The sequence below is a fragment of the Rattus rattus genome, chromosome 4 (assembly GCF_011064425.1).
Source record: "Rattus rattus isolate New Zealand chromosome 4, Rrattus_CSIRO_v1, whole genome shotgun sequence".
Taxonomy (NCBI): Eukaryota; Metazoa; Chordata; class Mammalia; order Rodentia; family Muridae; genus Rattus; species Rattus rattus.
The window spans coordinates 138,926,858-138,950,294 of NC_046157.1; the positions used below are offsets into that span (position 1 = coordinate 138,926,858).

The window sequence follows — 23,437 nt, forward strand, 5'->3', positions numbered from 1 at the left end:
TTTAACAGTTAAGTTTGAGTATTTTAGGAATGATACCTCCTCTTTCCTACGTTAACTTCTTTCTTCTACTTTAATTTATCTGAGTAACTATGTAATATGTGTCTCTTCTCCAACACTCAGCAACATTAGTGTGAATATGTGTAACTCATTACAAACATGATCTAATCTTTCTCTTACTGAATTTCCATGATAACCAAGTATCTTAGTCAAACACTTCCTAGTATCCACTGTAAAAGTGAAGATGGTAAAGGTGGAAATTCCCTGGTGACTGGCACTGTGGCCACTTCTGTCTCATGATGCTGCTGTGCTGGGTCCTTAGCAGCTACTGTCCCTCCCCACACAGCCTCTTTTGGCAGCCTGTAACCTGCTGAACATCTGGTATGCAGACTGACTTGTGAAGCACACTGTGTAGATCCCATTGGCAGTACTTGAGGTCATGTCAGCCATAAAACCAGTGTAAGAACTTCATTGTAGGGATCTATCCAGGGTCCCAAAAACATGCAGTCATCAATCCCACCCAGCGATGGGACATTCAGTGACAGGTTACCTTGCACTAGGGCTGACCTCTTAACACTGTCAAGAGGGAACTAAGTTTTTACACACTCACATTATATTCAGACCATAGCAGTATATGAATAAACTCTCTTGGATGTGAGCCTTAGTAAACTCCATAACTTAGAAATAAATCCCATGAGACCTCCAAGCTACTTCATGTACACATGAGGGGAGTGTGTGTGTGTGTGTGTGGGGGGGTGTTTTACATAGTCTCTTGAAAATTAATGTTTTATTTAAAATACAAAGAGGCCTGTACCATCAGCCCTGGATGGCCAAATGAGTGTTAGTGACTGTTATGGATGCTTTAAAACATAAGAATTTCTCAGAGATCATGGGGCCTCAGGAAGTTCCACAAATCTGCTGTCATGAGTAGTGTGAGTCTGCAGTAAATATTAGCTCACACTGCACAGATAGCCCAGGCAGAGCAAACATGATTGTTTACATTGGACCCAGATTAAATGGCGTGCAATGCAGACAATTGGAGATATCGTCAGCAAACCCCGCTGTGACTGGGAGTGGCTTGAACACAGCTCCAGATAGCAGGGCACCTAAAGCCGCCCAACTTTCCTGTTTGAAAATCATGGAAAACTACTTACTTCCCTCGAGACAGGGGGTTCCCTGAAGAGGTCGGGCAACAGATTCCCGAGAATCACACAAAAACATTTATGGGTGAGGTGCTCTCTCAGAGTTGAGCTCAACTTTCACCTGGACAGAAACCTCTCTGTTATTCCTGGAACTGAGAGTTTCTTTCTTTTCTTTTTTTTTTTAGTTTAGGATCTGACCTTTATTGAGCTTATCCACCAGAGTGGAAATAATGTCTGTACAAAACCAAACGTTTGTTACTATAACTTCTGCATCACAATTAAAATCCAAACAGTTTTTTAAAAACAGTCAACTCAATCAAAACCCACTACTTCAGATTCAATAGCTTCTTTGAAGCCACAGTAACACTTTTTAATATGGTTAAACTCGAATGCAGAAATTTGGTTGGTTGGAAGGCTAATTAAGCCTCAACATCAAATAAATTACAAAAGGCAAAATTGTGTTTTTTCACAGAGATACAGTCCACTGGAATCACCAACACTGGATACCTGTTAAGAGTATTTAGAGTCCTGAGATAATAAGGAATCCAGGCATCCTTAGACAGTCTTCTGTTGTCCTTTATTCCCGATCAGCGATTTGTGGATGTGTGGGATGACACCACCACCAGCAATCGTAGCCTTGATCAGAGAGTCCAACTCTTCATCTCCGCGGATAGCAAGTTGCAAGTGACAAGGGGTAATACGCTTTACCTTCAAGTCTTTTGATGCATTTCCTGACAACTCAAGTACCTCTGCGGTGAGGTACTCCAGGATGGCTGCGCTGTACACAGCTGCGACCGCGCCCACACGTCCGTGGCTTGTTGTCCTAGATTTCAGGTGTCCATGAATACGGCCCACAGGGAACTGCAAGCCCGCTCCCTAGGAGCGGGAAACCGCCTTTGTCTTGGCCTTTCCGGAGTCCTTTCCAGCCTTACCGCCAGCCATCTCAGACTGTGCTGAAGCTCGGACAAGCGAGGAAGAGACGAGGCCAGGGGGACGCTCAGCGAGATCCCGGCGCCCACTCCTCCGGCATACCGCGGTTCAAACTGCCGAGAGTTTCTTACTACAATGGGTGGTCACTGCTGTGGAAGCCCCGAGCTCTTGAAAAGTTTTTCTATCTGATTTGTTTATTTGTTGTTTGTTTTAGATGGTGTTGTTTCGATTTGTTTTGTTTTTTGAGACATGATTTTTCTGTGTAGTCCTGGCTGTCCCAGAACTTGTTCTGTAGAACAGGCTGGCCTCGAACTCACAGAGGTCCACCTGCCTCTTCCTCCCCAGTGCTGGCCTTAAAGGCACTAGCTACCACCACCAGCACTAAATACCATTTATAAATAAATAAATAAATAAGCAAACAAATGCTAAATAGAAGAGGGTAAACTTCAAAGCTAGAATCTGGTTGTTCCATGAAGGGTTCAGGATCCAGATTTTGAGGCATAATTCCAAGGTTTTCTGGAATACATACCAAAGGGTATGAGAATATGGGCTGGGCGTGAATGTCATATCAGTACTTCCAGATGCCCACGACACTGGGAGCAGGATTCCGGGAAGATGAGCAGCACTGGACAGAAGCACTCAGACCACCCCAAGGAACCAGAGCTTAGGTATAAGACCTTGGCTTTTAAAGGTGAGGACGACAGCTTTCAACCAGAAAGGAAGAGCACTGTGCCCTGTGCATTGTTTCTGAAGGTGCTTGGGTCCATTTGTGGTGTCTCACCATGTGCAGGATAAAGATTTCCATGTAGATACTGAGAGAAGGACAGAGGAACAGAAGTCAGTCTCAGTCAATAAGATGTGTGTGTGTGTGTGTGTGTGTGTGTGTACCAAACTAAACTATCCATCTGTCTGTCTGTCTATCTATCTACCTACCTATCTTCTATCATCTATCTATCTATCTATCTATCTATCTATCTATCTATCTATCTATCTATCTATCTATCATCTATCTATCTATCTATCATCTATCTATCAATCTATCATCCATCCATCTATCTACCTATCATCTATCTATCTATCATCTATCTATCTATCATCTACCTATCTATCATCTATCTATCATCCATCTATCTACCTATCATCTATCTATCTATCAATCTATCATCTATCTATCTATCTATCTATCTATCTATCTATCTATCTATCTATCTATCATCTACCTATCTATCTATCATCTATCTATCTATCAATCATCCATCCATCTATCTATCTACCTATCATCTATCTATCTATCATCTATCTATCTATCATCTATCTATCCATCATCTATCTATCTATCATCTATCTATCTACCTATGCATGCACATGAGAAGAAAGGAAGAGTAAAGAAGTAGCTGTGAGAAATCTTTTCTTTTCTTTTTCTTTTTTTCTTTTTCTTTTTTTTTTTTTTTTTTGGAGCTGGGGACTGAACCCAGGGCCTTGCGCTTACTCAAACAAGCGCTCTACCACTGAGCTAAATCCAACCCTGCTGTGAGAAATCTTAAGAAAGGTAAAAGTTGGGCTTGAAGTTGAATGGAGGAACTATTTGGAGAACATGGGATCTTGTCCCTCAGGAACTCGAAGTTTCATACATCAGATGTGTATCTATAAGATACTGAGAGATTGGGGTGGGAGGTGATACTGAACTGAGCAGAAGGCAAATGCTGGCTTCTCCATAAGAGATCTGCCCCCTGCCAATAATCGCTAGGCCTCTTATAAAACACCATGTTCAATAGTTATTTTTAAGTAAAATTTATATTTGTTTAATAAAATTAAATTGTTTTCTCTGCACACAGACACCGAATTTACAGTAATTTAATCAGTATTCATGATTCTGAACACTCTTCGACAATTGCCTTTCTTCTAGTGAGCACTAGGTGGCGATCTTCAATACACTACAGGCTTCCTCAATGGACGAAGACAAGGCAGACGTTTAAAAAACTTTACATTTAAGGAATTTTCCACCACTTAATTAACCTGTGTGTCACAAAAGGATTTTAGATTTTCATCTTTAGGATGGGAGGAAGGAAGTAGAGAAGGAAGGAAGGAGGGGGAAAAGGAGGAGGGGGAAAGGGAGGAAGGGATGGTGTCATCAATGCAGCTCAATGTGTAAAAACCCTTCATAAGCCTGGTAACCTGAGTTCAAATCCCAGAACCCAGGTAAAGGCAGCTTCCACATACCTACTGTGGCATGACCCACCTTCCACATATCCGTATTATAAACACTACACACACACACACACACACACACACACACACACACACACAAAGAGAGAGAGGCAGAGACAGAGGCAGAGAGAGACAGAGAGACAGAGTGAATCAAAAGAAAGAAAAATGAAAGAGCCATAAACCATAGTAAAGCCTGACACAAAATGTGCCATGTGAGAGGAAAATTAGCTTGTTAAAATAAATTTCGGGGAGAGATACCTTACCGCCTGGTCAGGTGGGCACTCCTGAGGCTGCAGAGCAGAAGAGACCACCAACACTGCCCACCCCTGCCCACATCCCTGGCCCAAGAGGAAACTGTATAAGGCCTCTGGGCTCCCGTGGGAGAGGGCCCAGGTGAGGCAGGAGCCTCCTGAGACACCGCCGGAACCTGAAGGAAACAGACCGGATAAACAGTTCTCTGCACCCAAATCCCGTGGGAAGGAGAGCTAAACCTTCAGAGAGGCAGACACGCCTGCGAAACCAGAAGAGACTGTTCTCTACACACATTGCTGATTCCAGAGGAAAACACGGAGGCCATCTGGAACCCTGGTGCCGGAGGCCCCGGAAGAGGCGCGCAGATCTTCCTGGTCGCTGCCACCTTGGAGAGCCCGTGGGCAGAACCCATGCAAGCCGAACTTGAGCCTCAGGACCAAAGGTAAGACTAACTTATCTGCTGCAAGTGACTTGCCGGGTGGAATCGGGACAACAGAGGCAGAATCCCTCTAGGACCAGGCACGTCCTGTGTTTATCGTAAGTGCCACACACGGGATTCGAGGTATGGGCGTGACTTCTGTTCACAGGTGCGCGTGGGAGAGATACCTTACTGCCTGGTCAGGTGGGAACTCCTGAGGCTGCAGAGCAGAAGAGACCACCAACACTGCCCACCCCTGCCCACATCCCTGGCCCAAGAGGAAACTGTATAAGGCCTCTGGGCTCCCGTGGGAGAGGGCCCAGGTGAGGCAGGAGCCCTGCCTGAGACACCGCCGGAACCTGAAGGAAACAGACCGGATAAACAGTTCTCTGCACCCAAATCCCGTGGGAGGGAGAGCTAAACCTTCAGAGAGGCAGACACGCCTGCGAAACCAGAAGAGACTGCTCTCTACACACATTGCTGATCCCAGAGGAAAACACCGGAGGCCATCTGGAACCCTGGTGCACGGAGGCTCCCGGAAGAGGCAGCACAGATCTTCCCGGTTGCTGCCACCTCAGAGAGCCCGTGGGCAGCACCCCGCGAGCGAACTTGAGCCTCGGGACCACAGGTAAGACCAACTTTTCTGCTGCAAGTGACCTGCCTGGTGAACTCAAGACACAGGCCCACAGGAACAGCTGAAGACCTGTAGAGGGACAAAACTACACACACAAAAGCAGAACACTCTGTCCCCATAACTGGCTGAAAGAAAACAGTAAAACAGGTCTACAGCACTCCTGACACACAGGCTTATAGGACAGTCTAGCCACTGTCAGAATTAGCAGAACAAAGTAACACTAGAGATAATCTGATGGCGAGAGGCAAGCGCAGGAACACAAGCAACAGAAACCAAGACTACATGGCATCATCGGAGCCCAATTCTCCCACCAAAACAAACATGGAATATCCAAACACACCAGAAAAGCAAGATCTAGTTTCAAAATCAGATTTGATCATGATGCTGGAGGACTTCAAGAAAGACGTGAAGAACTCCCTTAGAGAACAAATAGAAGCCTACAGAGAGGAATCGCAAAAATCCCTGAAAGAATACCAGGAAAACACAAACAAACAGTTGAAGGAATTAAAAATGGAAATAGAAGCAATCAAGAAAGAACACATGGAAATAACCCTGGATATAGAAAACCAAAAAGAAGAGACAAGGAGCTGTAGATACAAGCTTCACCAACAGAATACAAGAGATGGAAGAGAGAATCTCAGGAGCAGAAGATTCCATAGAAATCATTGACTCAACTGTCAAAGATAATGTAAAGCGGAAAAAGCTACTGGTCCAAAACATACAGGAAATCCAGGACTCAATGAGAAGATCAAACCTAAGGATAATAGGTATAGAAGAGAGTGAAGACTCCCAGCTCAAAGGACCAGTAAATATCTTCAACAAAATCATAGAAGAAAACTTCCCTAACCTAAAAAAGAGATACCCATAGGCATACAAGAAGCCTACAGAACTCCAAATAGATTGGACCAGAAAAAAACACCTCCGTCACATAATAGTCAAAACACTAAACGCTCAAAACAAAGAAAGAATATTAAAAGCAGTAAGGGAAAAAGGTCAAGTAACATATAAAGGCAGACCTATCAGAATCACACCAGACTTCTCGCCAGAAACTATGAAGGCCAGAAAGATCCTGGACTGATGTCATACAGACCCTAAGAGAACACAAATGCCAGCCCAGGCTACTGTATCCTGCAAAACTCTCAATTAACATAGATGGAGAAACCAAGATATTCCATGACAAAACCAAATTTACACAATATCTTTCTACAAATCCAGCACTACAAAAAGGATAATAAATGGTAAAAGCCCAACATAAGGAGGCAAGCTATACCCAAGAAGAGGCAAAAAACTAAACGTCTTGGCAACAAAACAAAAAGAAGAAAAGCACACAAACACAACCTCACATCCAAATATGAATATAACAGGAAGCAATAATCACTATTCCTTAATATCTCTCAACATCAATGGCCTCAACTCCCCAATAAAAAGACATAGATTAACAAACTGGATACGCAACGAGGACCCTGCATTCTGCTGCCTACAGGAAACACACCTCAGAGACAAAGACAGACACTACCTCAGAGTGAAAGGCTGGGAAACAACTTTCCAAGCAAATAGTCTGAAGAAGCAAGCTGGAGTAGCCATTCTAATATCAAATAAAATCAATTTCCAACTAAAAGTCATCAAAAAAGATAAGGAAGGACACTTTTATATTCATCAAAGGAAAAATCCACCAAGATGAACTCTCAATCCTAAATATCTATGCCCCCAAATACAAGGGCACCTACATACGTAAAAAGAAACCTTACTAAAGCTCAAAACACACATTGCACCTCACACAATAATAGTAGGAGATTTCAACACCCCACTCTCATCAATGGACAGATCATGGAAACAGAAATTAAACAGAGGCGTGAGACAGACTAAGAGAAGTCATGAGCCAAATGGACTTAACGGATATTTATAGAAGCGTTCTACCCTAAAGCAAAAGGATATACCTTCTTCTCAGCTCCTCATGGTACTTTCTCCAAAATTGACCATATAATTGGTCAAAAAACAGGCCTCAACAGATACAGAAAGATAGAAATAATCCCATGCATGCTATCGGACCACCACGGCCTAAAGCTGGTCTTCAATAACAATAAGGGAAGAATGCCCACATATACGTGGAAACTGAACAATGCTCTACTCAATGATAACCTGGTCAAGGAAGAAATAAAGAAAAGAAATTAAAAACTTTTTAGAATTTAATGAAAATGAAGGTACAACATACCCAAACTTATGGGACACAATGAAAGCTGTGCTAAGAGGAAAACTCATAGCGCTGAGTGCCTGCAGAAAGAAACAGGAAAGAGCATATGTCAGCAGCTTGACAGCACACCTAAAAGCTCTAGAACAAAAAGAAGCAAATACACCCAGGAGGAGTAGAAGGCAGGAAATAATCAAACTCAGAGCTGAAATCAACCAAGTAGAAACAAAAAGGACCATAGAAAGAATCAACAGAACCAAAAGTTGGTTCTTTGAGAAAATCAACAAGATAGATAAACCCCTAGCCAGACTAACGAGAGGACACAGAGAGTGTGTCCAAAATAACAAAATCAGAAAGGAAAAGGGAGACATAACTACAGATTCAGAGGAAATTCAAAAAATCATCAGATCTTACTATAAAAGCCTATATTCAACAAAACTTGAAAATCTGCAGGAAATGGACAATTTCCTACACAGATACCAGGTACCGAAGTTAAATCAAGAACAGATAAACCAGTTAAACAACCCCATAACTCCTAAGGAAATAGAAGCAGTCATTAAAGGTCTCCCAACCAAAAAGAGCCCAGGTCCAGACGGGTTTAGTGCAGAATTCTATCAGACCTTCATAGAAGACCTCATACCAATATTATCCAAACTATTCCACAAAATTGAAACAGATGGAGCACTACCGAATTCCTTCTATGAAGCCACAATTACTCTTATACCTAAACCACACAAAGACCCAACAAAGAAAGAGAACTTCAGACCAATTTCCCTTATGAACATTGGCCTTAAAAATACTCAACAAAATTCTGGCAAACCGAATCCAAGAGCACATCAAAACAATCATCCACCATGATCAAGTAGGCTTCATCCCAGGCATGCAGGGATGGTTTAATATCTGAGAAAACCATCAACGTGATCCATTATATAAACAAACTGAAAGAACAAAACCACATGATCATTTCATTAGATGCTGAAAGCATTTGACAAAATTCAACACCCCTTCATGATAAAAGTCCTGGAAAGAATAGGAATACAACGCCCATACCTAAACATAGTAAAAGCCATATACAGCAAACCAGTTGCTAACATTAAACTAAATGGAGAGAAACTTGAAGCAATCCCACTAAAATCAGGGACTAGACAAGGCTGCCCACTCTCTCCCTACTTATTCAATATAGTTCTTGAAGTTCTAGCCAGAGCAATCAGACAACAAAAGGAGATCAAGGGGATACAGATCGGAAAAAGAAGAAGTCAAAATATCACTATTTGCAGATGATATGATAGTATATTTAAGTGATCCCAAAAAGTTCCACCAGAGAACTACTAAAGCTGATAAACAACTTCAGCAAAGTGGCTGGGTATAAAATTAACTCAAATAAATCAGTAGCCTTCCTCTACACAAAAGAAACAAGCCGAGAAAGAAATTAGGGAAATGACACCCTTCATAATAGACCCAAATAATATAAAATACCTCGGTGTGACTTTAACCAAGCAAGTAAAAAAGATCTGTACAATAAGAACTTCAAGACACTGAAGAAAGAAATTGAAGAAGACCTCAGAAGGTGGAAAGATCTCCCATGCTCATGGATTGGCAGGATTAATATAGTAAAAATGGCCATTTTACCAAAAGCGATCTACAGATTCAATGCAATCCCCATCAAAATACCAATCCAATTCTTCAAAGAGTTAGACAGAACAATTTGCAAATTCATCTGGAATAACAAAAAACCCAGGATAGCTAAAACTATCCTCAACAATAAAAAGGACTTCAGGGGAATCACTATCCCTGAACTCAAGCAGTATTACAGAGCAATAGTGATAAAAACTGCATGGTATTGGTACAGAGACAGACAGATAGACCAATGGAACAGAATTGAAGACCCAGAAATGAATCCACACCTATGGTCCTTGATTTTTGACAAAGGCCAAATCCATCCAATGGAAAAAAAGATAGCATTTTCAGCAAATGGTGCTGGTTCAACTGGAGGTCAACATGTGAAAGAATGCAGATCGATCCATGCTTATCACCCTGTACAAAGCTTAAGTCCAAGTGGATCAAGGACCTCCACATCAAACCAGACACACTCAAACTAATAGAAGAAAAACTAGGGAAGCATCTGGAACACATGGGCACTGGAAAAATTTCCTGAACAAAACACCAATGGCTTATGCTCTAAGATCAAGAATCGACAAATGGGATCTCATAAAACTGCAAAGCTTCTGTAAGGCAAAGGACACTGTGGTTAGGACAAAAGCGGCAACCAACAGATTGGGAAAAAGATCTTTACCAATCCTACAACAGATAGAGGGCTTATATCCAAAATATACAAAGAACTGAAGAAGTTAGACAGCAAGGAGACAAATAACCCTATTAAAAAATGGGGTTCAGAGCTAAACAGAGAATTCACAGCTGAGGAATGCCGAATGGCTGAGAAACACCTAAAGAAATGTTCAACCTCGTTAGTCATAAGGGAAATGCAAATCAAAACAACCCTGAGATTTCACCTCACACCAGTGAGAATGGCTAAGATCAAAAACTCAGGTGACAGCAAATGCTGGCGAGGATGTGGAGAAAGGGAACACTCCTCCATTGTTGGTGGGGTTGCAGACTGCTACAACCATTCTGGAAATCAGTCTGGAGGTTCCTCAGAAAATTGGACATTGAACTGCCTGAGGATCCAGCTATACCTCTCCTGGGCATATACCCAAAAGATGCCCCAACATATAAAAAAGACACGTGCTCCACTATATTTCATTAGCCTTATTTATAATAGCCAGAAGCTGGAAAGAACCCAGATGCCCTTCAACAGAGGAATGGATACAGAAAATGTGGTACATCTACACAATGGAATATTACTCAGCTATCAAAAACAATGACTTTATGAAATTAAGTAGGCAAATGGTTGGAACTGGAAAATATCATCCTGAGTGAGCTAACCCAATCACAGAAAAGACATACATGGTATGTACTCATTGATAAGTGGCTATTAGCCCAAATGCTTGAGTTACCCTAGATGCCTAGAACAAATGAAACTCAAGACGGATGATCAAAATGTGAGTGCAGATCGCTCATAGAGAGACACAGCCAGAATACAGCAAATACAGAGGCGTATGCCAGCAGGAAACCACTGAACTGAGAACAGGACCCCTGTTGAAGGAATCAGAGAAAAGAACTGGAAGAGCTTGAAGGAGCTCGTGACCCCATATGTACAGCAATGCCAACCAACCAGAGCTTCCAGGGACTAAGCCACTACCCAAAGACTATACATGGACTGACCCTGGACTCTGACCTCGTGGGTTGCAATGAATATCCTAGTAAGAGCACCAGTGGAAGGAAGCCCTGGGTCCTGCTAAGACTGAACCCTAGTGAACTAGACTGTTGGGGAGGGCAGCAATGGGGGGGGGGGTGGGAGGGGAACACCCATAAGGAAGGGGGGGGGGGGGGGGATGTTTGCCCGGAAACCGGGAAAGGGAATAACACTCGAAATGTATATAAGAAATACTCAAGTTAATAATAAAAAAAAAATAAATTTCACTGATTGCAGACTGGTACAACCATTCTGGAAATCAGTCTGGAGGTTCCTCAGAAAATTGGACATTGAATCCAGCTATACCTCTCTTGGGCATATACCCAAAAGATGCCCTAACATAAAAAAAGACACGTGCTCCACTATGTTCATATAGCCTTATTTATAATAGCCAGAAGCTGGAAAAGAACCCAGATGCCCTTCAACAGAGGAATGGATACAGAAAATGTGGTACATCTACACAATGGAATATTACTCAGCTATCAAAACAATGACTTTATGAAATTCATAGGCAAATGGAGGGAACTGGAAAATATCATCCTGAGTGAGGTAACCCAGTCACAGAAAAATACACATGGTATGCACTCATTGATCAGTGGATATTAGTCCAAATGCTTGAATTATCCTAGATGCACAGAACACATGAAACTCAAGAAAGATGGCCAAAATGTGAATGCTTCACTCCTTCTAAAAAAGGGGAACAAGAATATCCTTGGCAGGGAATAGGGAGGCAAAGTTTAGAACTGAGGCAGAAGGAACACCTATTCAGAGCCTGCCCCATATGTGGCCCATACATATACAGCCACCAAACTAGATAAGATGGATGAAGCAAAGAAGTGCAGGCTGACAGGAACCAGATGTAGATCTCTCCTGAGAGACACAGCCAGAATACAGCAAATACAGAGGCGAATGCCAGCAGCAAACCACTGAACTGAGAATGGGACCCCCGTTGAAGGAATCAGAGAAAGGAATGAAAGAGCTTGAAGGGGCTCGAGACCCCATATGAACAACAGTGCCAACGAACCAGAGCTTCCAGGGACTAAGCCACTACCCAAAGACTGTACATGGACTGACCCTGGGCTCCAACCTCATAGGTAGCAATGAATATCCTAGTAAGAGCACCAGTGGAAGGGGAAGCCCTTGGTCCTGCCAAGACTGAACCACCAGTGAATGTGATTGTGAATGGGAGAGCGGTAATGGGGGGAGGATGGGGAGGGGAACAGCCATATAGAAAGGGAGGGGGAGGGGTTAAGGGTATGTTGGCCCGGAAACTGGGAAAGGAAATAACAATTGAAATGTAAATAAGAAATACCCAAGTTAATAAAGATGGAGGAAAAAAAAATAAATTCCACTGACAGTGAATTTCATCATACTTGGGGCTCTGAAGTCTTTGTGTTCAAAAAGTCTTTCTCCTGGTCTGTCATTGTCTTCTTGATTCTCTTATAATTCCACTGGTTAATCAATAGAAAATACATTTTGGGTGGTCCCTGGTCTGCATGTCACTGGTCTTTTCCTGCTTCTGCTGAAGCTGTCTATTCAGACCCCAGCCAGGCCTGGCCTCTAAAAGTGCCTGCAGGTCAATAGCTGGTCTGCCAGAGGCTGATGATTAGAACCACAGGAGAAGGGGAACGGTAGTCCTTGCTTCACCTGGGTACCAGACCTTGTTTCTCAGGCAAGCTTTATCCATATGAAGTGATGGGGATTGTCTAACGTGAGGCCTTCCGTTGTATCTCAGGCACTTCTAAGAAAAAAAAAAGGCACTTAATACTTATATGTAAAATACCCTAGTACTTACTACCTATGTAAAATAGCACACAAGCCTCTGATTTCTTCTTTACCTCATATTCTCTTTAAATTTTAAAGTTTCTTTTATGTTTTTAAAGATTTACTTTTATTTTAAAAATTTTTTCCTGTGCATATATGCGTGCGAGCATGTGTGTGCATGTGTGCAATTGTGTGTGTATGTGTGCACGTGTGTGTATGTATGTAAAAGATCCTGTTCTATTCATTGTCATCTTCCAGGGGAGCATAGTATCTAAGATGAAGATGTGAACCCTTTTGGATATGACTCTGAGCTACAAAACCACAAGTGGTTCTTTAATTTTACATGTGAAACAATTAGCTACAAGGGAGTGGAGTCTAGGGTCTAAAAATTTTAGAAAGTATCCTGAGAGATTGTGATGTGGCCCAACTTCAATTCATTATACTTTGATAAGCACTGACTTTGGTGCAAATATTGTCTAAGAAGCATTAGTGTTCCTTTATGTTACAGTCAGCAGTACACGCAGCAGTTACTTCCTGTGTGGCCCCACTACACAACAATCATCACAATCAGATCACAAAAGCCATATTTGATCTTTATCAGACCAGGATGGATACCTCTCACATTCATAAACTAGGAAACTGAGGCACCGAAATGCTAAGTGACATAATCCACCACTTGCAGCTAGTAACAGGGCAGGAAGCAGGTGTTAGCCAGGGCCATGGAATCTTGTGAAACCCCAGTCATTCAGGACGAGCCTCAGTTGGTTTCTGTATCTACAGTGATTTTGTTTCTAGAAACATGGTTACTTTTTCCTGTAGATTCTTGACCACCCTGCCCTGCGTACCCCTAGTAATGGCCAGGCAGGTCTAGATCACCTGATGCTCTTAAACTGAGTCCTTAATGGTTGCTCCTAGTAATGACCAACTGTGGGTCTCAAAGGGAAATTTTTCAATTCAACGCTTAAACCTCCCCAGCTAGCAAGCAGTCAAGAGGATCGACTCTTACAAAGACAAGCCCCCTCTTTGGTTTCCCCCAGCATCTGTGCTTTTGTCTTAAGTTTTCTTTTTTGCTTTTCCCTTCCCACCTACCCACAAGTTTGAGACCAGTCACATCCTTTCTTTGCTGCACCCTTCCATCGAGGGCGAAAGGAACAGAGGACTCTGTTATTGCATGAAACACACAGGAAATACTTTATTAATGTCCAGATGGAGAAAATGGTAGAGTAAAAATATTTCAATAGAAATCCATGATTCTCCTCAGAGAGCCCACCCTGGCATTCATGGCGCCCCAGTCGTGGTAGCGCCTGTACTCCCCAGGCCTCAGCAGGTACTGCCGCCCCCGGTAGTTGGGCATCTCATAGAGGACCCAGTAGCCCTCCATCACGTGGAAGGAGTGGAAGTCACTGAAGTGGAAGCGGTCCTGCAGGTGGGGGCAGTCGTCTGTGATCTCCACCATCTGGCCTCTGTAGTCCTCTCGCTCGTAGATCCTGATTCTGTGAGAGCTGGACTGTGCGTCGGGAGAACGGCAGACAAGAGGATGTCAGAAAACCTGACCTGAACTTGGAAACCCAGCACATGCTGCCCCCCCCCCGGGGGAGGGGTGCACTTCCTATCTTTTCTATGCGGAAGGTGATTAAATTGAAAACACCAGGAACACTGGGCATGATTTAGGAGGTTGTTCACAGTGAAACGCGAGATCATCACCACTCACCGTTCCTTTGACATAGACCGCGCTCTGTGGAGTTTTCTGGAATTACCTACCACCTGCATACTGGCCCTCCTCAGCAGCATTTTAAAAAACTAGTTTTCTGTTTATTCGTTTAGTCTCCCCTAATCAACCCCCTAGATTCTTGGTGATCTGAGGTTCTCTTTAGAAGGTATAAAATTAATTTGGTATTACAGGGAAAATCTAAATGTATCTTTAGCAAGAAAGTAGAGGGAGAGAAGTCAAATTGTCTCTTCCACAGGAAGAGGATGGGCCAAATCAGGAAAAACGCTCAACCCAGATATCCCTCCATCTTTCTTTGCTGCCTCCGGTCCTTTACAACCTCAAACATTGTAAAGCAAGGATATAGCTCAAAGATTGAGGTTCAGCTCTCAGCTCTAATGCATGCTCTGATAAATCAGGTCTGGGCAATTCCAAAATTGAATGTTTGAGATCCTGAGGAGACCTGTGTGGATCAGGCCTGCAAACCTTTGAGAGCAGTGGGGTCTCAACCTTCCTAATGCTGCGATCCTTTAATACAGCTCCTCATGGTCTGGTGACCCCCAACCATGAAATTATTTCCTTGCTATTTCATAACTGTAATTTTGCTACTGTGGTGAACTGTAATGTAAATATTGGATATGCAGGATATCTGATATACGACTCTAAAGGGGTCGCGGCCCACAGGTTGAGAATCCTTGCTGTAGCGCAATGAAAGGTCAGGCAGCTTGTCCTAGGTTAACCTTCTCTTCTGCTTTTACTGTCCCTGCTCCTTCCCAGCAAGAGCTCTTGGCTCAGGGTCTTTCTTCTATCCTCGAAACCTACTGGAGGAAGGGGTCTCCCAGCAACTGTCTACAGGCACAACCTGCCGCTCAGGAGGCAGCCTCTGAAGGGTCAGTGTCCTGCTCTTTGAAAAGGACTCACATGTGTGCAGACAAATTTGATCCTCAGGACAGCTTGTCACACAGAGCCCTTATGACAAGATGTTCTTTTAAGAGAAAAGGAAAGGCCAATGCTTTGAGTCTGTAGAAAGGAGAAGGACTTGGAAGGGGGTGGGGTGGCTAGGTAGAAGAGGAAGAAGAGGAGGAGGAGGAGGGATGGGACAGAGAGGGAAGAGAGGAGGAGGAGGCAGCAGCTAATTTCTGAAGTGGGTTATTAGACAATTAATGGGATCCAGGCTGCTGGGGCTTCCTTTGGGTTACAGTTGATGTTCTAGAAGCTTTAGAATCCCACTTCTCCACCCCTTAGCAGGTATAACCATAACTCAGCTACACCTATCGGCTCAACCTCGGGTGACAAGGTCTGACGTAAATAAAGTCAAGGAACATGGATGAACAACCTCAAACCATCAGGCAGCCTCTTGGTGTTCAAACCGTGGCCCAGAGGCTCTGAACTAAACCATGTTTTGGTTATTTGATTTTAGCCAAGTAAATGAAAAGGACCAGTGGAGAATTTTACTTTCAGACATGTTTTTGAGGGAACCTTGGCGAACTTAGTAAGCATAGAGGACACAGAACCAGCGGAAGGTGGCTGCCACTCCAGGCTTGAGCCGGCCACAGATGTTTCTAGCTGGTCAGGATCGCATAACTGAAAGTGGGCAGGGGCCCTAGGAAAAGACTCACGTGGGGGATGAGGCGGCAGGAGCGGACAGAGTCGCTGAAACCCATCCACTGCTGGTAGTCAGGGTAGTCCCCGCGACGAAGGAAATACTGGCAGCCTGTGAAGTTGGGCTGCTCATAGAGCATCCAGCAGCCACTGTCCACGCGCACAGAGTTGCAGCGGCTGAAGTAGGGCTGCAGGTTGGAGTGGTCTGTGCTGCACTCATAGTGGCGGCCCTGGAAGCCGCGGTCCTCATAGAAGGTGATCTGTAAGGCAAGGCAGGGGGTCAGAGGCCTGATGTGGTCTGGACCCCAGGGCAGGTCCCTTCCCTGACTGAGGATGCTCTGAGCTCACCTTTCCCATGGCTGTTGTTTGCAGGTCGGATGGGATGGTGCTGTTGGTTGTGTAGGACTGGGAGCAGGGTCTATATATATAGCAGGAGGCCTGCTGCGTTGGCAGGAACAGCACAAAAGGGGCCCGCGGGGGGACAGGGCACGTTTTTTCTCTCTCTTTCTATATAATGACTGTGGGGGAGGTGTGGGTTATTGTATGTTTTCTCTTAGACTCTCCAGAGCTTTCGAATGGATGACGAATCACTGACCTGGCTAAAAGGGTCACTTGATGCCGCTTCAGCCTTTAAATGAAGCTGATTTGGGAAAAACTGAAATAGGGCAAAGATGTTTAACTCGTTAACATCTGTAATGAAATGTTTTAGCCGCCCTTTGACGGTTTCAAAACAATGTGTATATGACTAACAACGCCATCCAGTTAACAGTCCTGAAAAGGTGGTGGTTGGGGCACGGGAGTGAATGTACTTTCTCCACAGGATGATGGAAGTCCAATAGGGTTCTCCTTTGTCCTGTACTCTGGAGACAGAGGCTGGCGGGGGTGGGGGATTAGAGGGCAGAGAAGGGCAGGGGAAGATCTGTGTGAGTTCAAGGCCAGGACAATCTGGTCTGTAAAAATGAGTTCCAGGAAAGGCAGGGTTGTTACACGGAGAAATCCTGTCTTGAAAAAAAAAATCAACCGAAAAAGAGAGCTTTCTTATAAGCTCCGTGCTGATCGGCTAAGAACCAGAGAACTAACGGGACTGAGGGAACGCTAAATTTAGACACCTCAGTTCTGTTTCCCAGAGTGTGAGTGAGACCACGCCCATCTGCTTGGGCCTCCTTCCCCATGCCTCAATCAGCGCAGGCTTAAGTCTTGGCGTTCACAGGGTGACTCACCATTTTACACGGGTAAGTTTCTATTTGCTTTGACTTTGCAGCAAAACATCGGTTTGTTCGAGCTGCTAATAAAAGCAAGGTAACAACCTGTAAGGAGGACATTTGAAATCAAACAACCTTGTAAAGACGCTGCCTTCATCACCGGGAGCAAACCCTGATCGATTTGTCCCGTAATCAGTGCACTGGCTACAGGGGCTGGACCCTCTCCTCCTGCTCTCAAGACTCCCAACAGCAGCAGGTACCTCACTCTCTTTAAAGCAAGGTCTCTCGACCTCAAGCTCCGCACAAGGCTGACATTCTGGCTGAAACATCCTGGTGTATGGGACTGTCCAGAGAAAGGCAATGTGCTTCTTAAGTCCTGTCTCCACCAGCAGGTGTCGGCTGACCCACTCAGCTAATCGGGATAGCTAAGATTACACCCCCAGCTGCCACTGGAAAACAACGTCTCCTTCCCCTTGGCCTTGAGAACTGCTTCTGGGGAAGCTGCACTCATTCCTAAGCAGGGACTCTTACCTCCTGAGTGACATACTCAAAATTGTTTTCCCTGAGCAAATTTAACTTGATTGAGTCACAAGCCTCACATCTTGGACTTTTAAAAATTATTAATTTGGGATTTATAAATAAGTAGGAGAAACAGAGCAAGGCACCACTGATGTATATTTTTATTATTTATTTACTTACTTATTTCTCTAGAATTAAAAAATATTTTATGTGTAGGAGCATTTTGCCTGCATGTATGTACGTGCACCACATACACCCACGATGCTTGCCATAGTCAGAAAATGGAGGCTGTATCCCCTGAAACTGGAGCCCCGAATAGTTCTGAGTCACTGTGCTTGTTCTGCGAATTGAGTCCTCAGGAAGAACAGCCAGGGTTCTTAACTGCTGGATATTTCTCCAGCCCCCGCTGATGTATTTCCTTTGTTGGTTTTTTTTTTTTTTTTTTTTTTGAGACAGGGTTTCTCTGTGTAGCCCTGACTGACCTGGAATTCATGATGTAGACCAGGCTGGCCTCGAACCCAGAGATTCACCTGCCTTGCTCTGCCTCCCAAATGCTGGGATTAAAACTGTGCCACCACCACCTGCTGGCTGTTGATGTTCATTTTTTTAAAGTTCAATCCTTACTCCTTTGATTTAATATGTGCATCTCTAAAATCTCTCTGAGGGAACTAGTTTAAGGTACATACAAAGAAGTGGTAGCTTATCTAAAAATTAGGTGTAAAAGAAATGCCCAAAATAGTCTGTTAATTAAGTAAATTGTGAAACATCTGTTTGATGAGTTCCTCTGTGACCATCAAAATCATCTGTAGAATTTCTGAGAATTTGTTTAAAGATATAGAAAATGTTCACCATATGTTAAGGGGGAGAAAGTAAGTATATTGCACATAAAACCGCAAAACCACTTCCGAAGATAAAAATAAAGACACTGTAAACTTGTAGAAGGAAATCTTGTGCTTGTGGATCAGAATATTTATTGTCATTAAGACGTCACGACTATCTAAAGTAATCTACGGAGCCAAGGCAACTCTGACACAATCCCAGCAATATTTTATTCAGAAACATAAAGATGTTCCCTGAGATTCAGTTGACTTCTCAAAGGACCCAAACAGCCAAAGCAAACTTGGAAAAGAACAAACTAGGCGGGCTCATATTTCCTGATTAAAATTCATTACAAAGTCATGGAAATAAATAACAGTGTGGTCCTAGACATGTGACCAATGGAATAAAGTCAGGAATCCTGAAGAAAAGGGAGGGGGTCATATGTGTTTCAAAATGGCTTTAACAAGAATATTAAGGTCGCTCAGCAGAGAAAATACATTAAACTAAACTGAAGAAGTCAGAAAAGAAAAACAGGTCTGCTATGATTCCATTTATTTGACAGGAAGTAGAATAAACGATGCTCGTCAGGCGCTGGGGTGTGGGGAATGGGGAGATGCTGTTTAATGAGGGGAGAATTGCAGTCTGGAATGATGGGTATTTCCACCAGCACACAGTGGCAGTGTCAAACACTGTGAATAGGTCAGATATACTTCAAGTCACATGAGCCAAAATGTCACCCGTGCTTACACAACAGCTCCTCCTGTAGGAAACAGAACTGAGAGTAGCTTATTGTTCATTTTTAAAGTTTTCTTTATGTATCAACGTTTTGGGTGATGGAAAGGTTTTACTTCAAAATCAAAACATAGTGGCAGGTGCTTCATTTGAAAACTGCTGTTACTCGGGGCTGGAGAGATGGCTCCGTGGGCAAGAACGCTTTTTGTTCTACTATGAGGATCTTCGTTTAGTGCCTGTGAAATGAGCTGGGCATGGCCTCATGAGTAACTGGAAACCCAATGCTGTGTAAAGGAGGAGACAGGAGGATTGCTGGAGTTGGCTGGCAGCATGGCTGAAAACAAAAGTGGCCCCAGGTTCAAGGAGGGAGCCTGCCTCAAAGGCAGGGAGTGATGGAGGAGGATATCAATGCCCTCCTCTGGCCTCTACATGTACCCTCTCACACACGTGCAATCAACTATATTAAAATTTCGTTGTATTTCACACCCATGTTTATGATGAACTATTGTAGCCCAGGTATGGAATCAGCCTAGTGCCCATTACGGGGCCAATGGCTAAAGAAATGAGGTTTCATTCAGCCATAAAGAAGAATGACGGTATGTCATAGGCGAGGAAACAGATAGAATTTGAAATCCTCGTGGTAAGTAAAATCAGTCAGTACGATAACAAAAAAGGCCGCTGCATTTCATCAAAAATATATAAAATGTTGAGGTAACAACTGTATCATAAATATAATCTTGAGCTTTTAAATGTTAGTTACAACTATATCAAACATCTTCCAGATTACGACTTATTTCCTAAGTATTCTCTGAAAGATGCTCACATTTTGTTATAAAAGTGCCATAGTTGACTATTCCTACAGTTTACTATGTCTACAGAAGACCGGCCAGCTCTAATTCTTTATTACTGTGGCTCCTCAAATAAACAGATTGCATGTAACATTTTCTATTTTTAGAACCCATTTCATAAGAATCCTTGGCGGAAGACTCATTGGGTCTAAAGTTAGTTCACATCTTTTTTTTTTCTCCTGCTGTATTTTTGTTGTTGTTTTGTTTTGTTTTGTTTCATTTTGTTTTGTTTTGTTTGAGACACTCCCTTGTTATATCACCTGGCTGTCCTAGAAGACGCTTTCCTTTTTTTTTCTAGTCTCAGCCTCCTTCAAGCTGGGGCTGCAGGCTGGTACCTGTGCCTGACTTCTCTGCTGCTCTTAGACATTCTTCTTTTCTAAATTATTCATTTTATGTGTATGTGTGTCTGAATATATGTATATGCAGCATGTGTGTTCAGTGACAGGGGAGGTCAGAAGAGAGCATGGGATCTCCTGGAACTGGAGTTACAAAGAGTTGTGAACAGGTGGGTGCTGGGCTCTGAACCCAGGTTCTCTGGAAGAGCAGTAAGTGTCGTGAATGCTGAGCTGTCCCCAGTGGCTTGCTCATAACATTCTTTATGAGCACAACTACGAAACTGTGTAATGTCAACTGTCGATTCCATCTCAGGTGTCCTTCTCTAGTAGTTTGTGAATTTGAAGGATTTTAAGAGAACTAAAAAGCATTAAGACTTAAATTTCTTCTATGTGTTTAATAGTAGATAAAATAGTAACATTAATCTTTGTGGCCCTTTCTTCCCCTCAAAGGTTGTTGGCTACCAGCCAGAGAGAACAATGGGAGCAGAGGTGGGGAGCAGGGTTCTACACAGCCACAGCCGTGTGTGTGTGTGTGTGTGTGTGTGTGTGTGTGTGTGAGTGTGTGTGTGTGTGTGTGTAAAGGATTTCTTGAGACTGCTGTGTTGAGACAAGTCTACTTTCTTGCTTCAGGGATAGGGTATATAAGGGCCTTTTTTTAGGGGGTATGTTGGAAAGGGCTAACTGGTCATAGCATCAATCAAGCAGGAAGGAGAGGGTGATTGGTCAAAATATAGCACCTATTTATCATGTGGGTGGGAAACCAGAGCGGGGAATGTGTGCTGAGGTATGCAGCCTTGCAGAGAGCTCTGCACAAGGGCACTTTTCAGACAAGACCAGCCATCTGCATTCAGGGACACTCTCCAGACAGAGGCAGACACAGACAGAGATGCCCAGCTGAAAAGGGGAGTCCTCCATTTTGCTGAGCTCAGGAAGCCGTCTGGTCATGGTAGCCTTCAACCTCAATGGCGGGGTTCTCCAACAATATTGTAATTTTTCTTTCTGGGCAGCATCTTTCTCCTCACTTCATCGTCCATCTTCATTTAGGTGATTCCTTCTGATGTCTTTATACCACTCTCAAAACTCTGAAAATATTTTAATGTCCTCTTTAAGCCTGGGCATGTGTGCTGTAGGTACAGTTAAAGGTTGCTGTTAGTGTTTTCCCTCAGTCATGTTTTCTTGTCTCTTAACTCAGATGCATCTTACAACTACCATCTGGTTATCAAGGACACCAGCTTCAGGACAATGCTGGTGCTGGTTAGTGCATAACATCTGAGGCCTTGTTACTGTCAGCCTGGTGGGTCCGAGATCTCGGGACTTCTAGTCACAGAAGTGATAGGCTTCCACCTTACTTGTCTATTTAACGTGGAGTTGCTATCCTTGAGTCTACCGCAGCCCTACCAACTCTGACCTCATTCTGGCTGTGGGATTAGGGTGTTTTGAACGGGTTTGAAGGTCTAGGTGGAGAACCAGCAGCTCAGCAGGCCAGAGAGGAAGAGTGATCCAGGTGAAGGGAAGGAGGTGAGGAAGGACAAAGAGCTATGGAATCTTTTTTTGTATGTGGAGGACTCGTGGAAGTGAGAGCAAAGGGTGACTGACTGCAGCTAGGTTGGGGCTAGTTTCTCAGAGAAATTAGGGTTTTCTTTATGGGTAGTGGAGAAATATTAAAAGTCATTTGTGGATTTTTTTTTAAGTCTTTAAAGGTCTTTTTAAAAAAACTAAAAATATGTATTTCCCTTTTTGTCTTTTTAATTGTCATATATTAATTATACATAGTAATTGTTTTATTATTTTTGTAGATGTATATAATGCATCTTTTCCCCAGCTAGTAGCCCCTCTTCTTACCCCCCCAAATCCATGAACCAATGAGTCATCAAGGCTTTGTTCAGGTTGGATGAAAGTCTCTTTAAAGGAACATACGTTCCTTACCAGGGGCTATACCACTGAAGAAATTCCTCTCTCCCTCACAACCATTGGCTGCTTTCCTGGACCCCTCTCAACCCCCAGACAGGATGTTGATTTTATGCAGGTCTTGTGTAGGTAATGCTGTGAGTTCAAAAGTGTCTTGAGTGGTGATTTGAGTGAGAATGGGCCCCACAGGCTTACATATTTGAATGATTGATCCCCAGTTGGTGGAACTGTTTGGGAAGGATTAGGAGATTTGCCCTTCTTGGAGGAAGTGTGCCACTGGGTGTGGACTTTGAGGTTTCAAGAGTCCTGTGATGCCCAGTGTGGTGCTCTGGTTCTCTCTCTCTCTCTCTCTCTCTCTCTCTCTCTCTCTCTCTCTCCCTCCTCCTCCCTCCTCCCCTCCCTCCCTCCCTCCCTCCCTCTCTCTCTCTCTCTCTCTCTGTATCTCTCTCTCTTTCTCTCTCTCTCCCTCCCTCCCCGGCTCATGTTTGAGGATCACGAGGACTAGAGGAGAGCACTCAGCTGTTCCCTTAGTGTGCCATCACAGACTCTGACCCTCTGAAACCAGAAGCCAAATTAAACACTTGCTTTTACCGTTGCCTGTTCATGGTGTTCTTTCATAGTGGTAGAAATTTAACTAAGACTAAGGCTATGTTGGAAAGATAGCGTTTCCCACATTTCACCCCTTCCTCTGGCTTTTTCAATTTTTCTGCTCTCTTTTCCACAATGTTTCCTGAGCCTTGGGCTGTGCAATATAGAGTTCCCATTGATGGCTGAGCATTCAATAGTCACCTACTGTCAGGGCTTTGACCAGTCATGAGTCTCTCTGCAGCTATCGCTGCCCACTGCAGAAGGAAGCTCCTCTGACCACAGAGGGTACTAGCATTAACGCATGGGGCTAAAGATAATCAATCACTGAGA

The 23,437-nt window shown here is 43.6% G+C and overlaps 1 protein-coding gene and 1 pseudogene across 2 annotated transcripts; both read right to left on the reverse strand.

The window, feature by feature from the left end:
• Nucleotides 1-1,630: 1,630 nt before the first annotated feature.
• LOC116898205 lies at nt 1,631-2,180 on the reverse strand (annotated as a pseudogene).
• Nucleotides 2,181-14,014: 11,834 nt separating this feature from the next.
• Nucleotides 14,015-16,549, reverse strand: LOC116898206 (gamma-crystallin E). Of its 2 annotated transcripts, none has more exons than XM_032899564.1 (3): nt 16,505-16,549; nt 16,174-16,416; nt 14,015-14,353 (listed from the first exon to the last, which is right to left on the reverse strand). In XM_032899564.1, exons 1-3 carry the CDS (start codon nt 16,511-16,513, stop codon nt 14,081-14,083), a joined length of 525 nt encoding a protein of 174 aa, XP_032755455.1. In that variant the 5' UTR covers nt 16,514-16,549; the 3' UTR covers nt 14,015-14,080. The 2 variants fall into 2 exon arrangements, with proteins under 2 accessions (XP_032755455.1, XP_032755456.1); XM_032899565.1 differs by having other exon boundaries at nt 14,247-14,339; nt 16,505-16,513.
• Nucleotides 16,550-23,437: the final 6,888 nt, after the last annotated feature.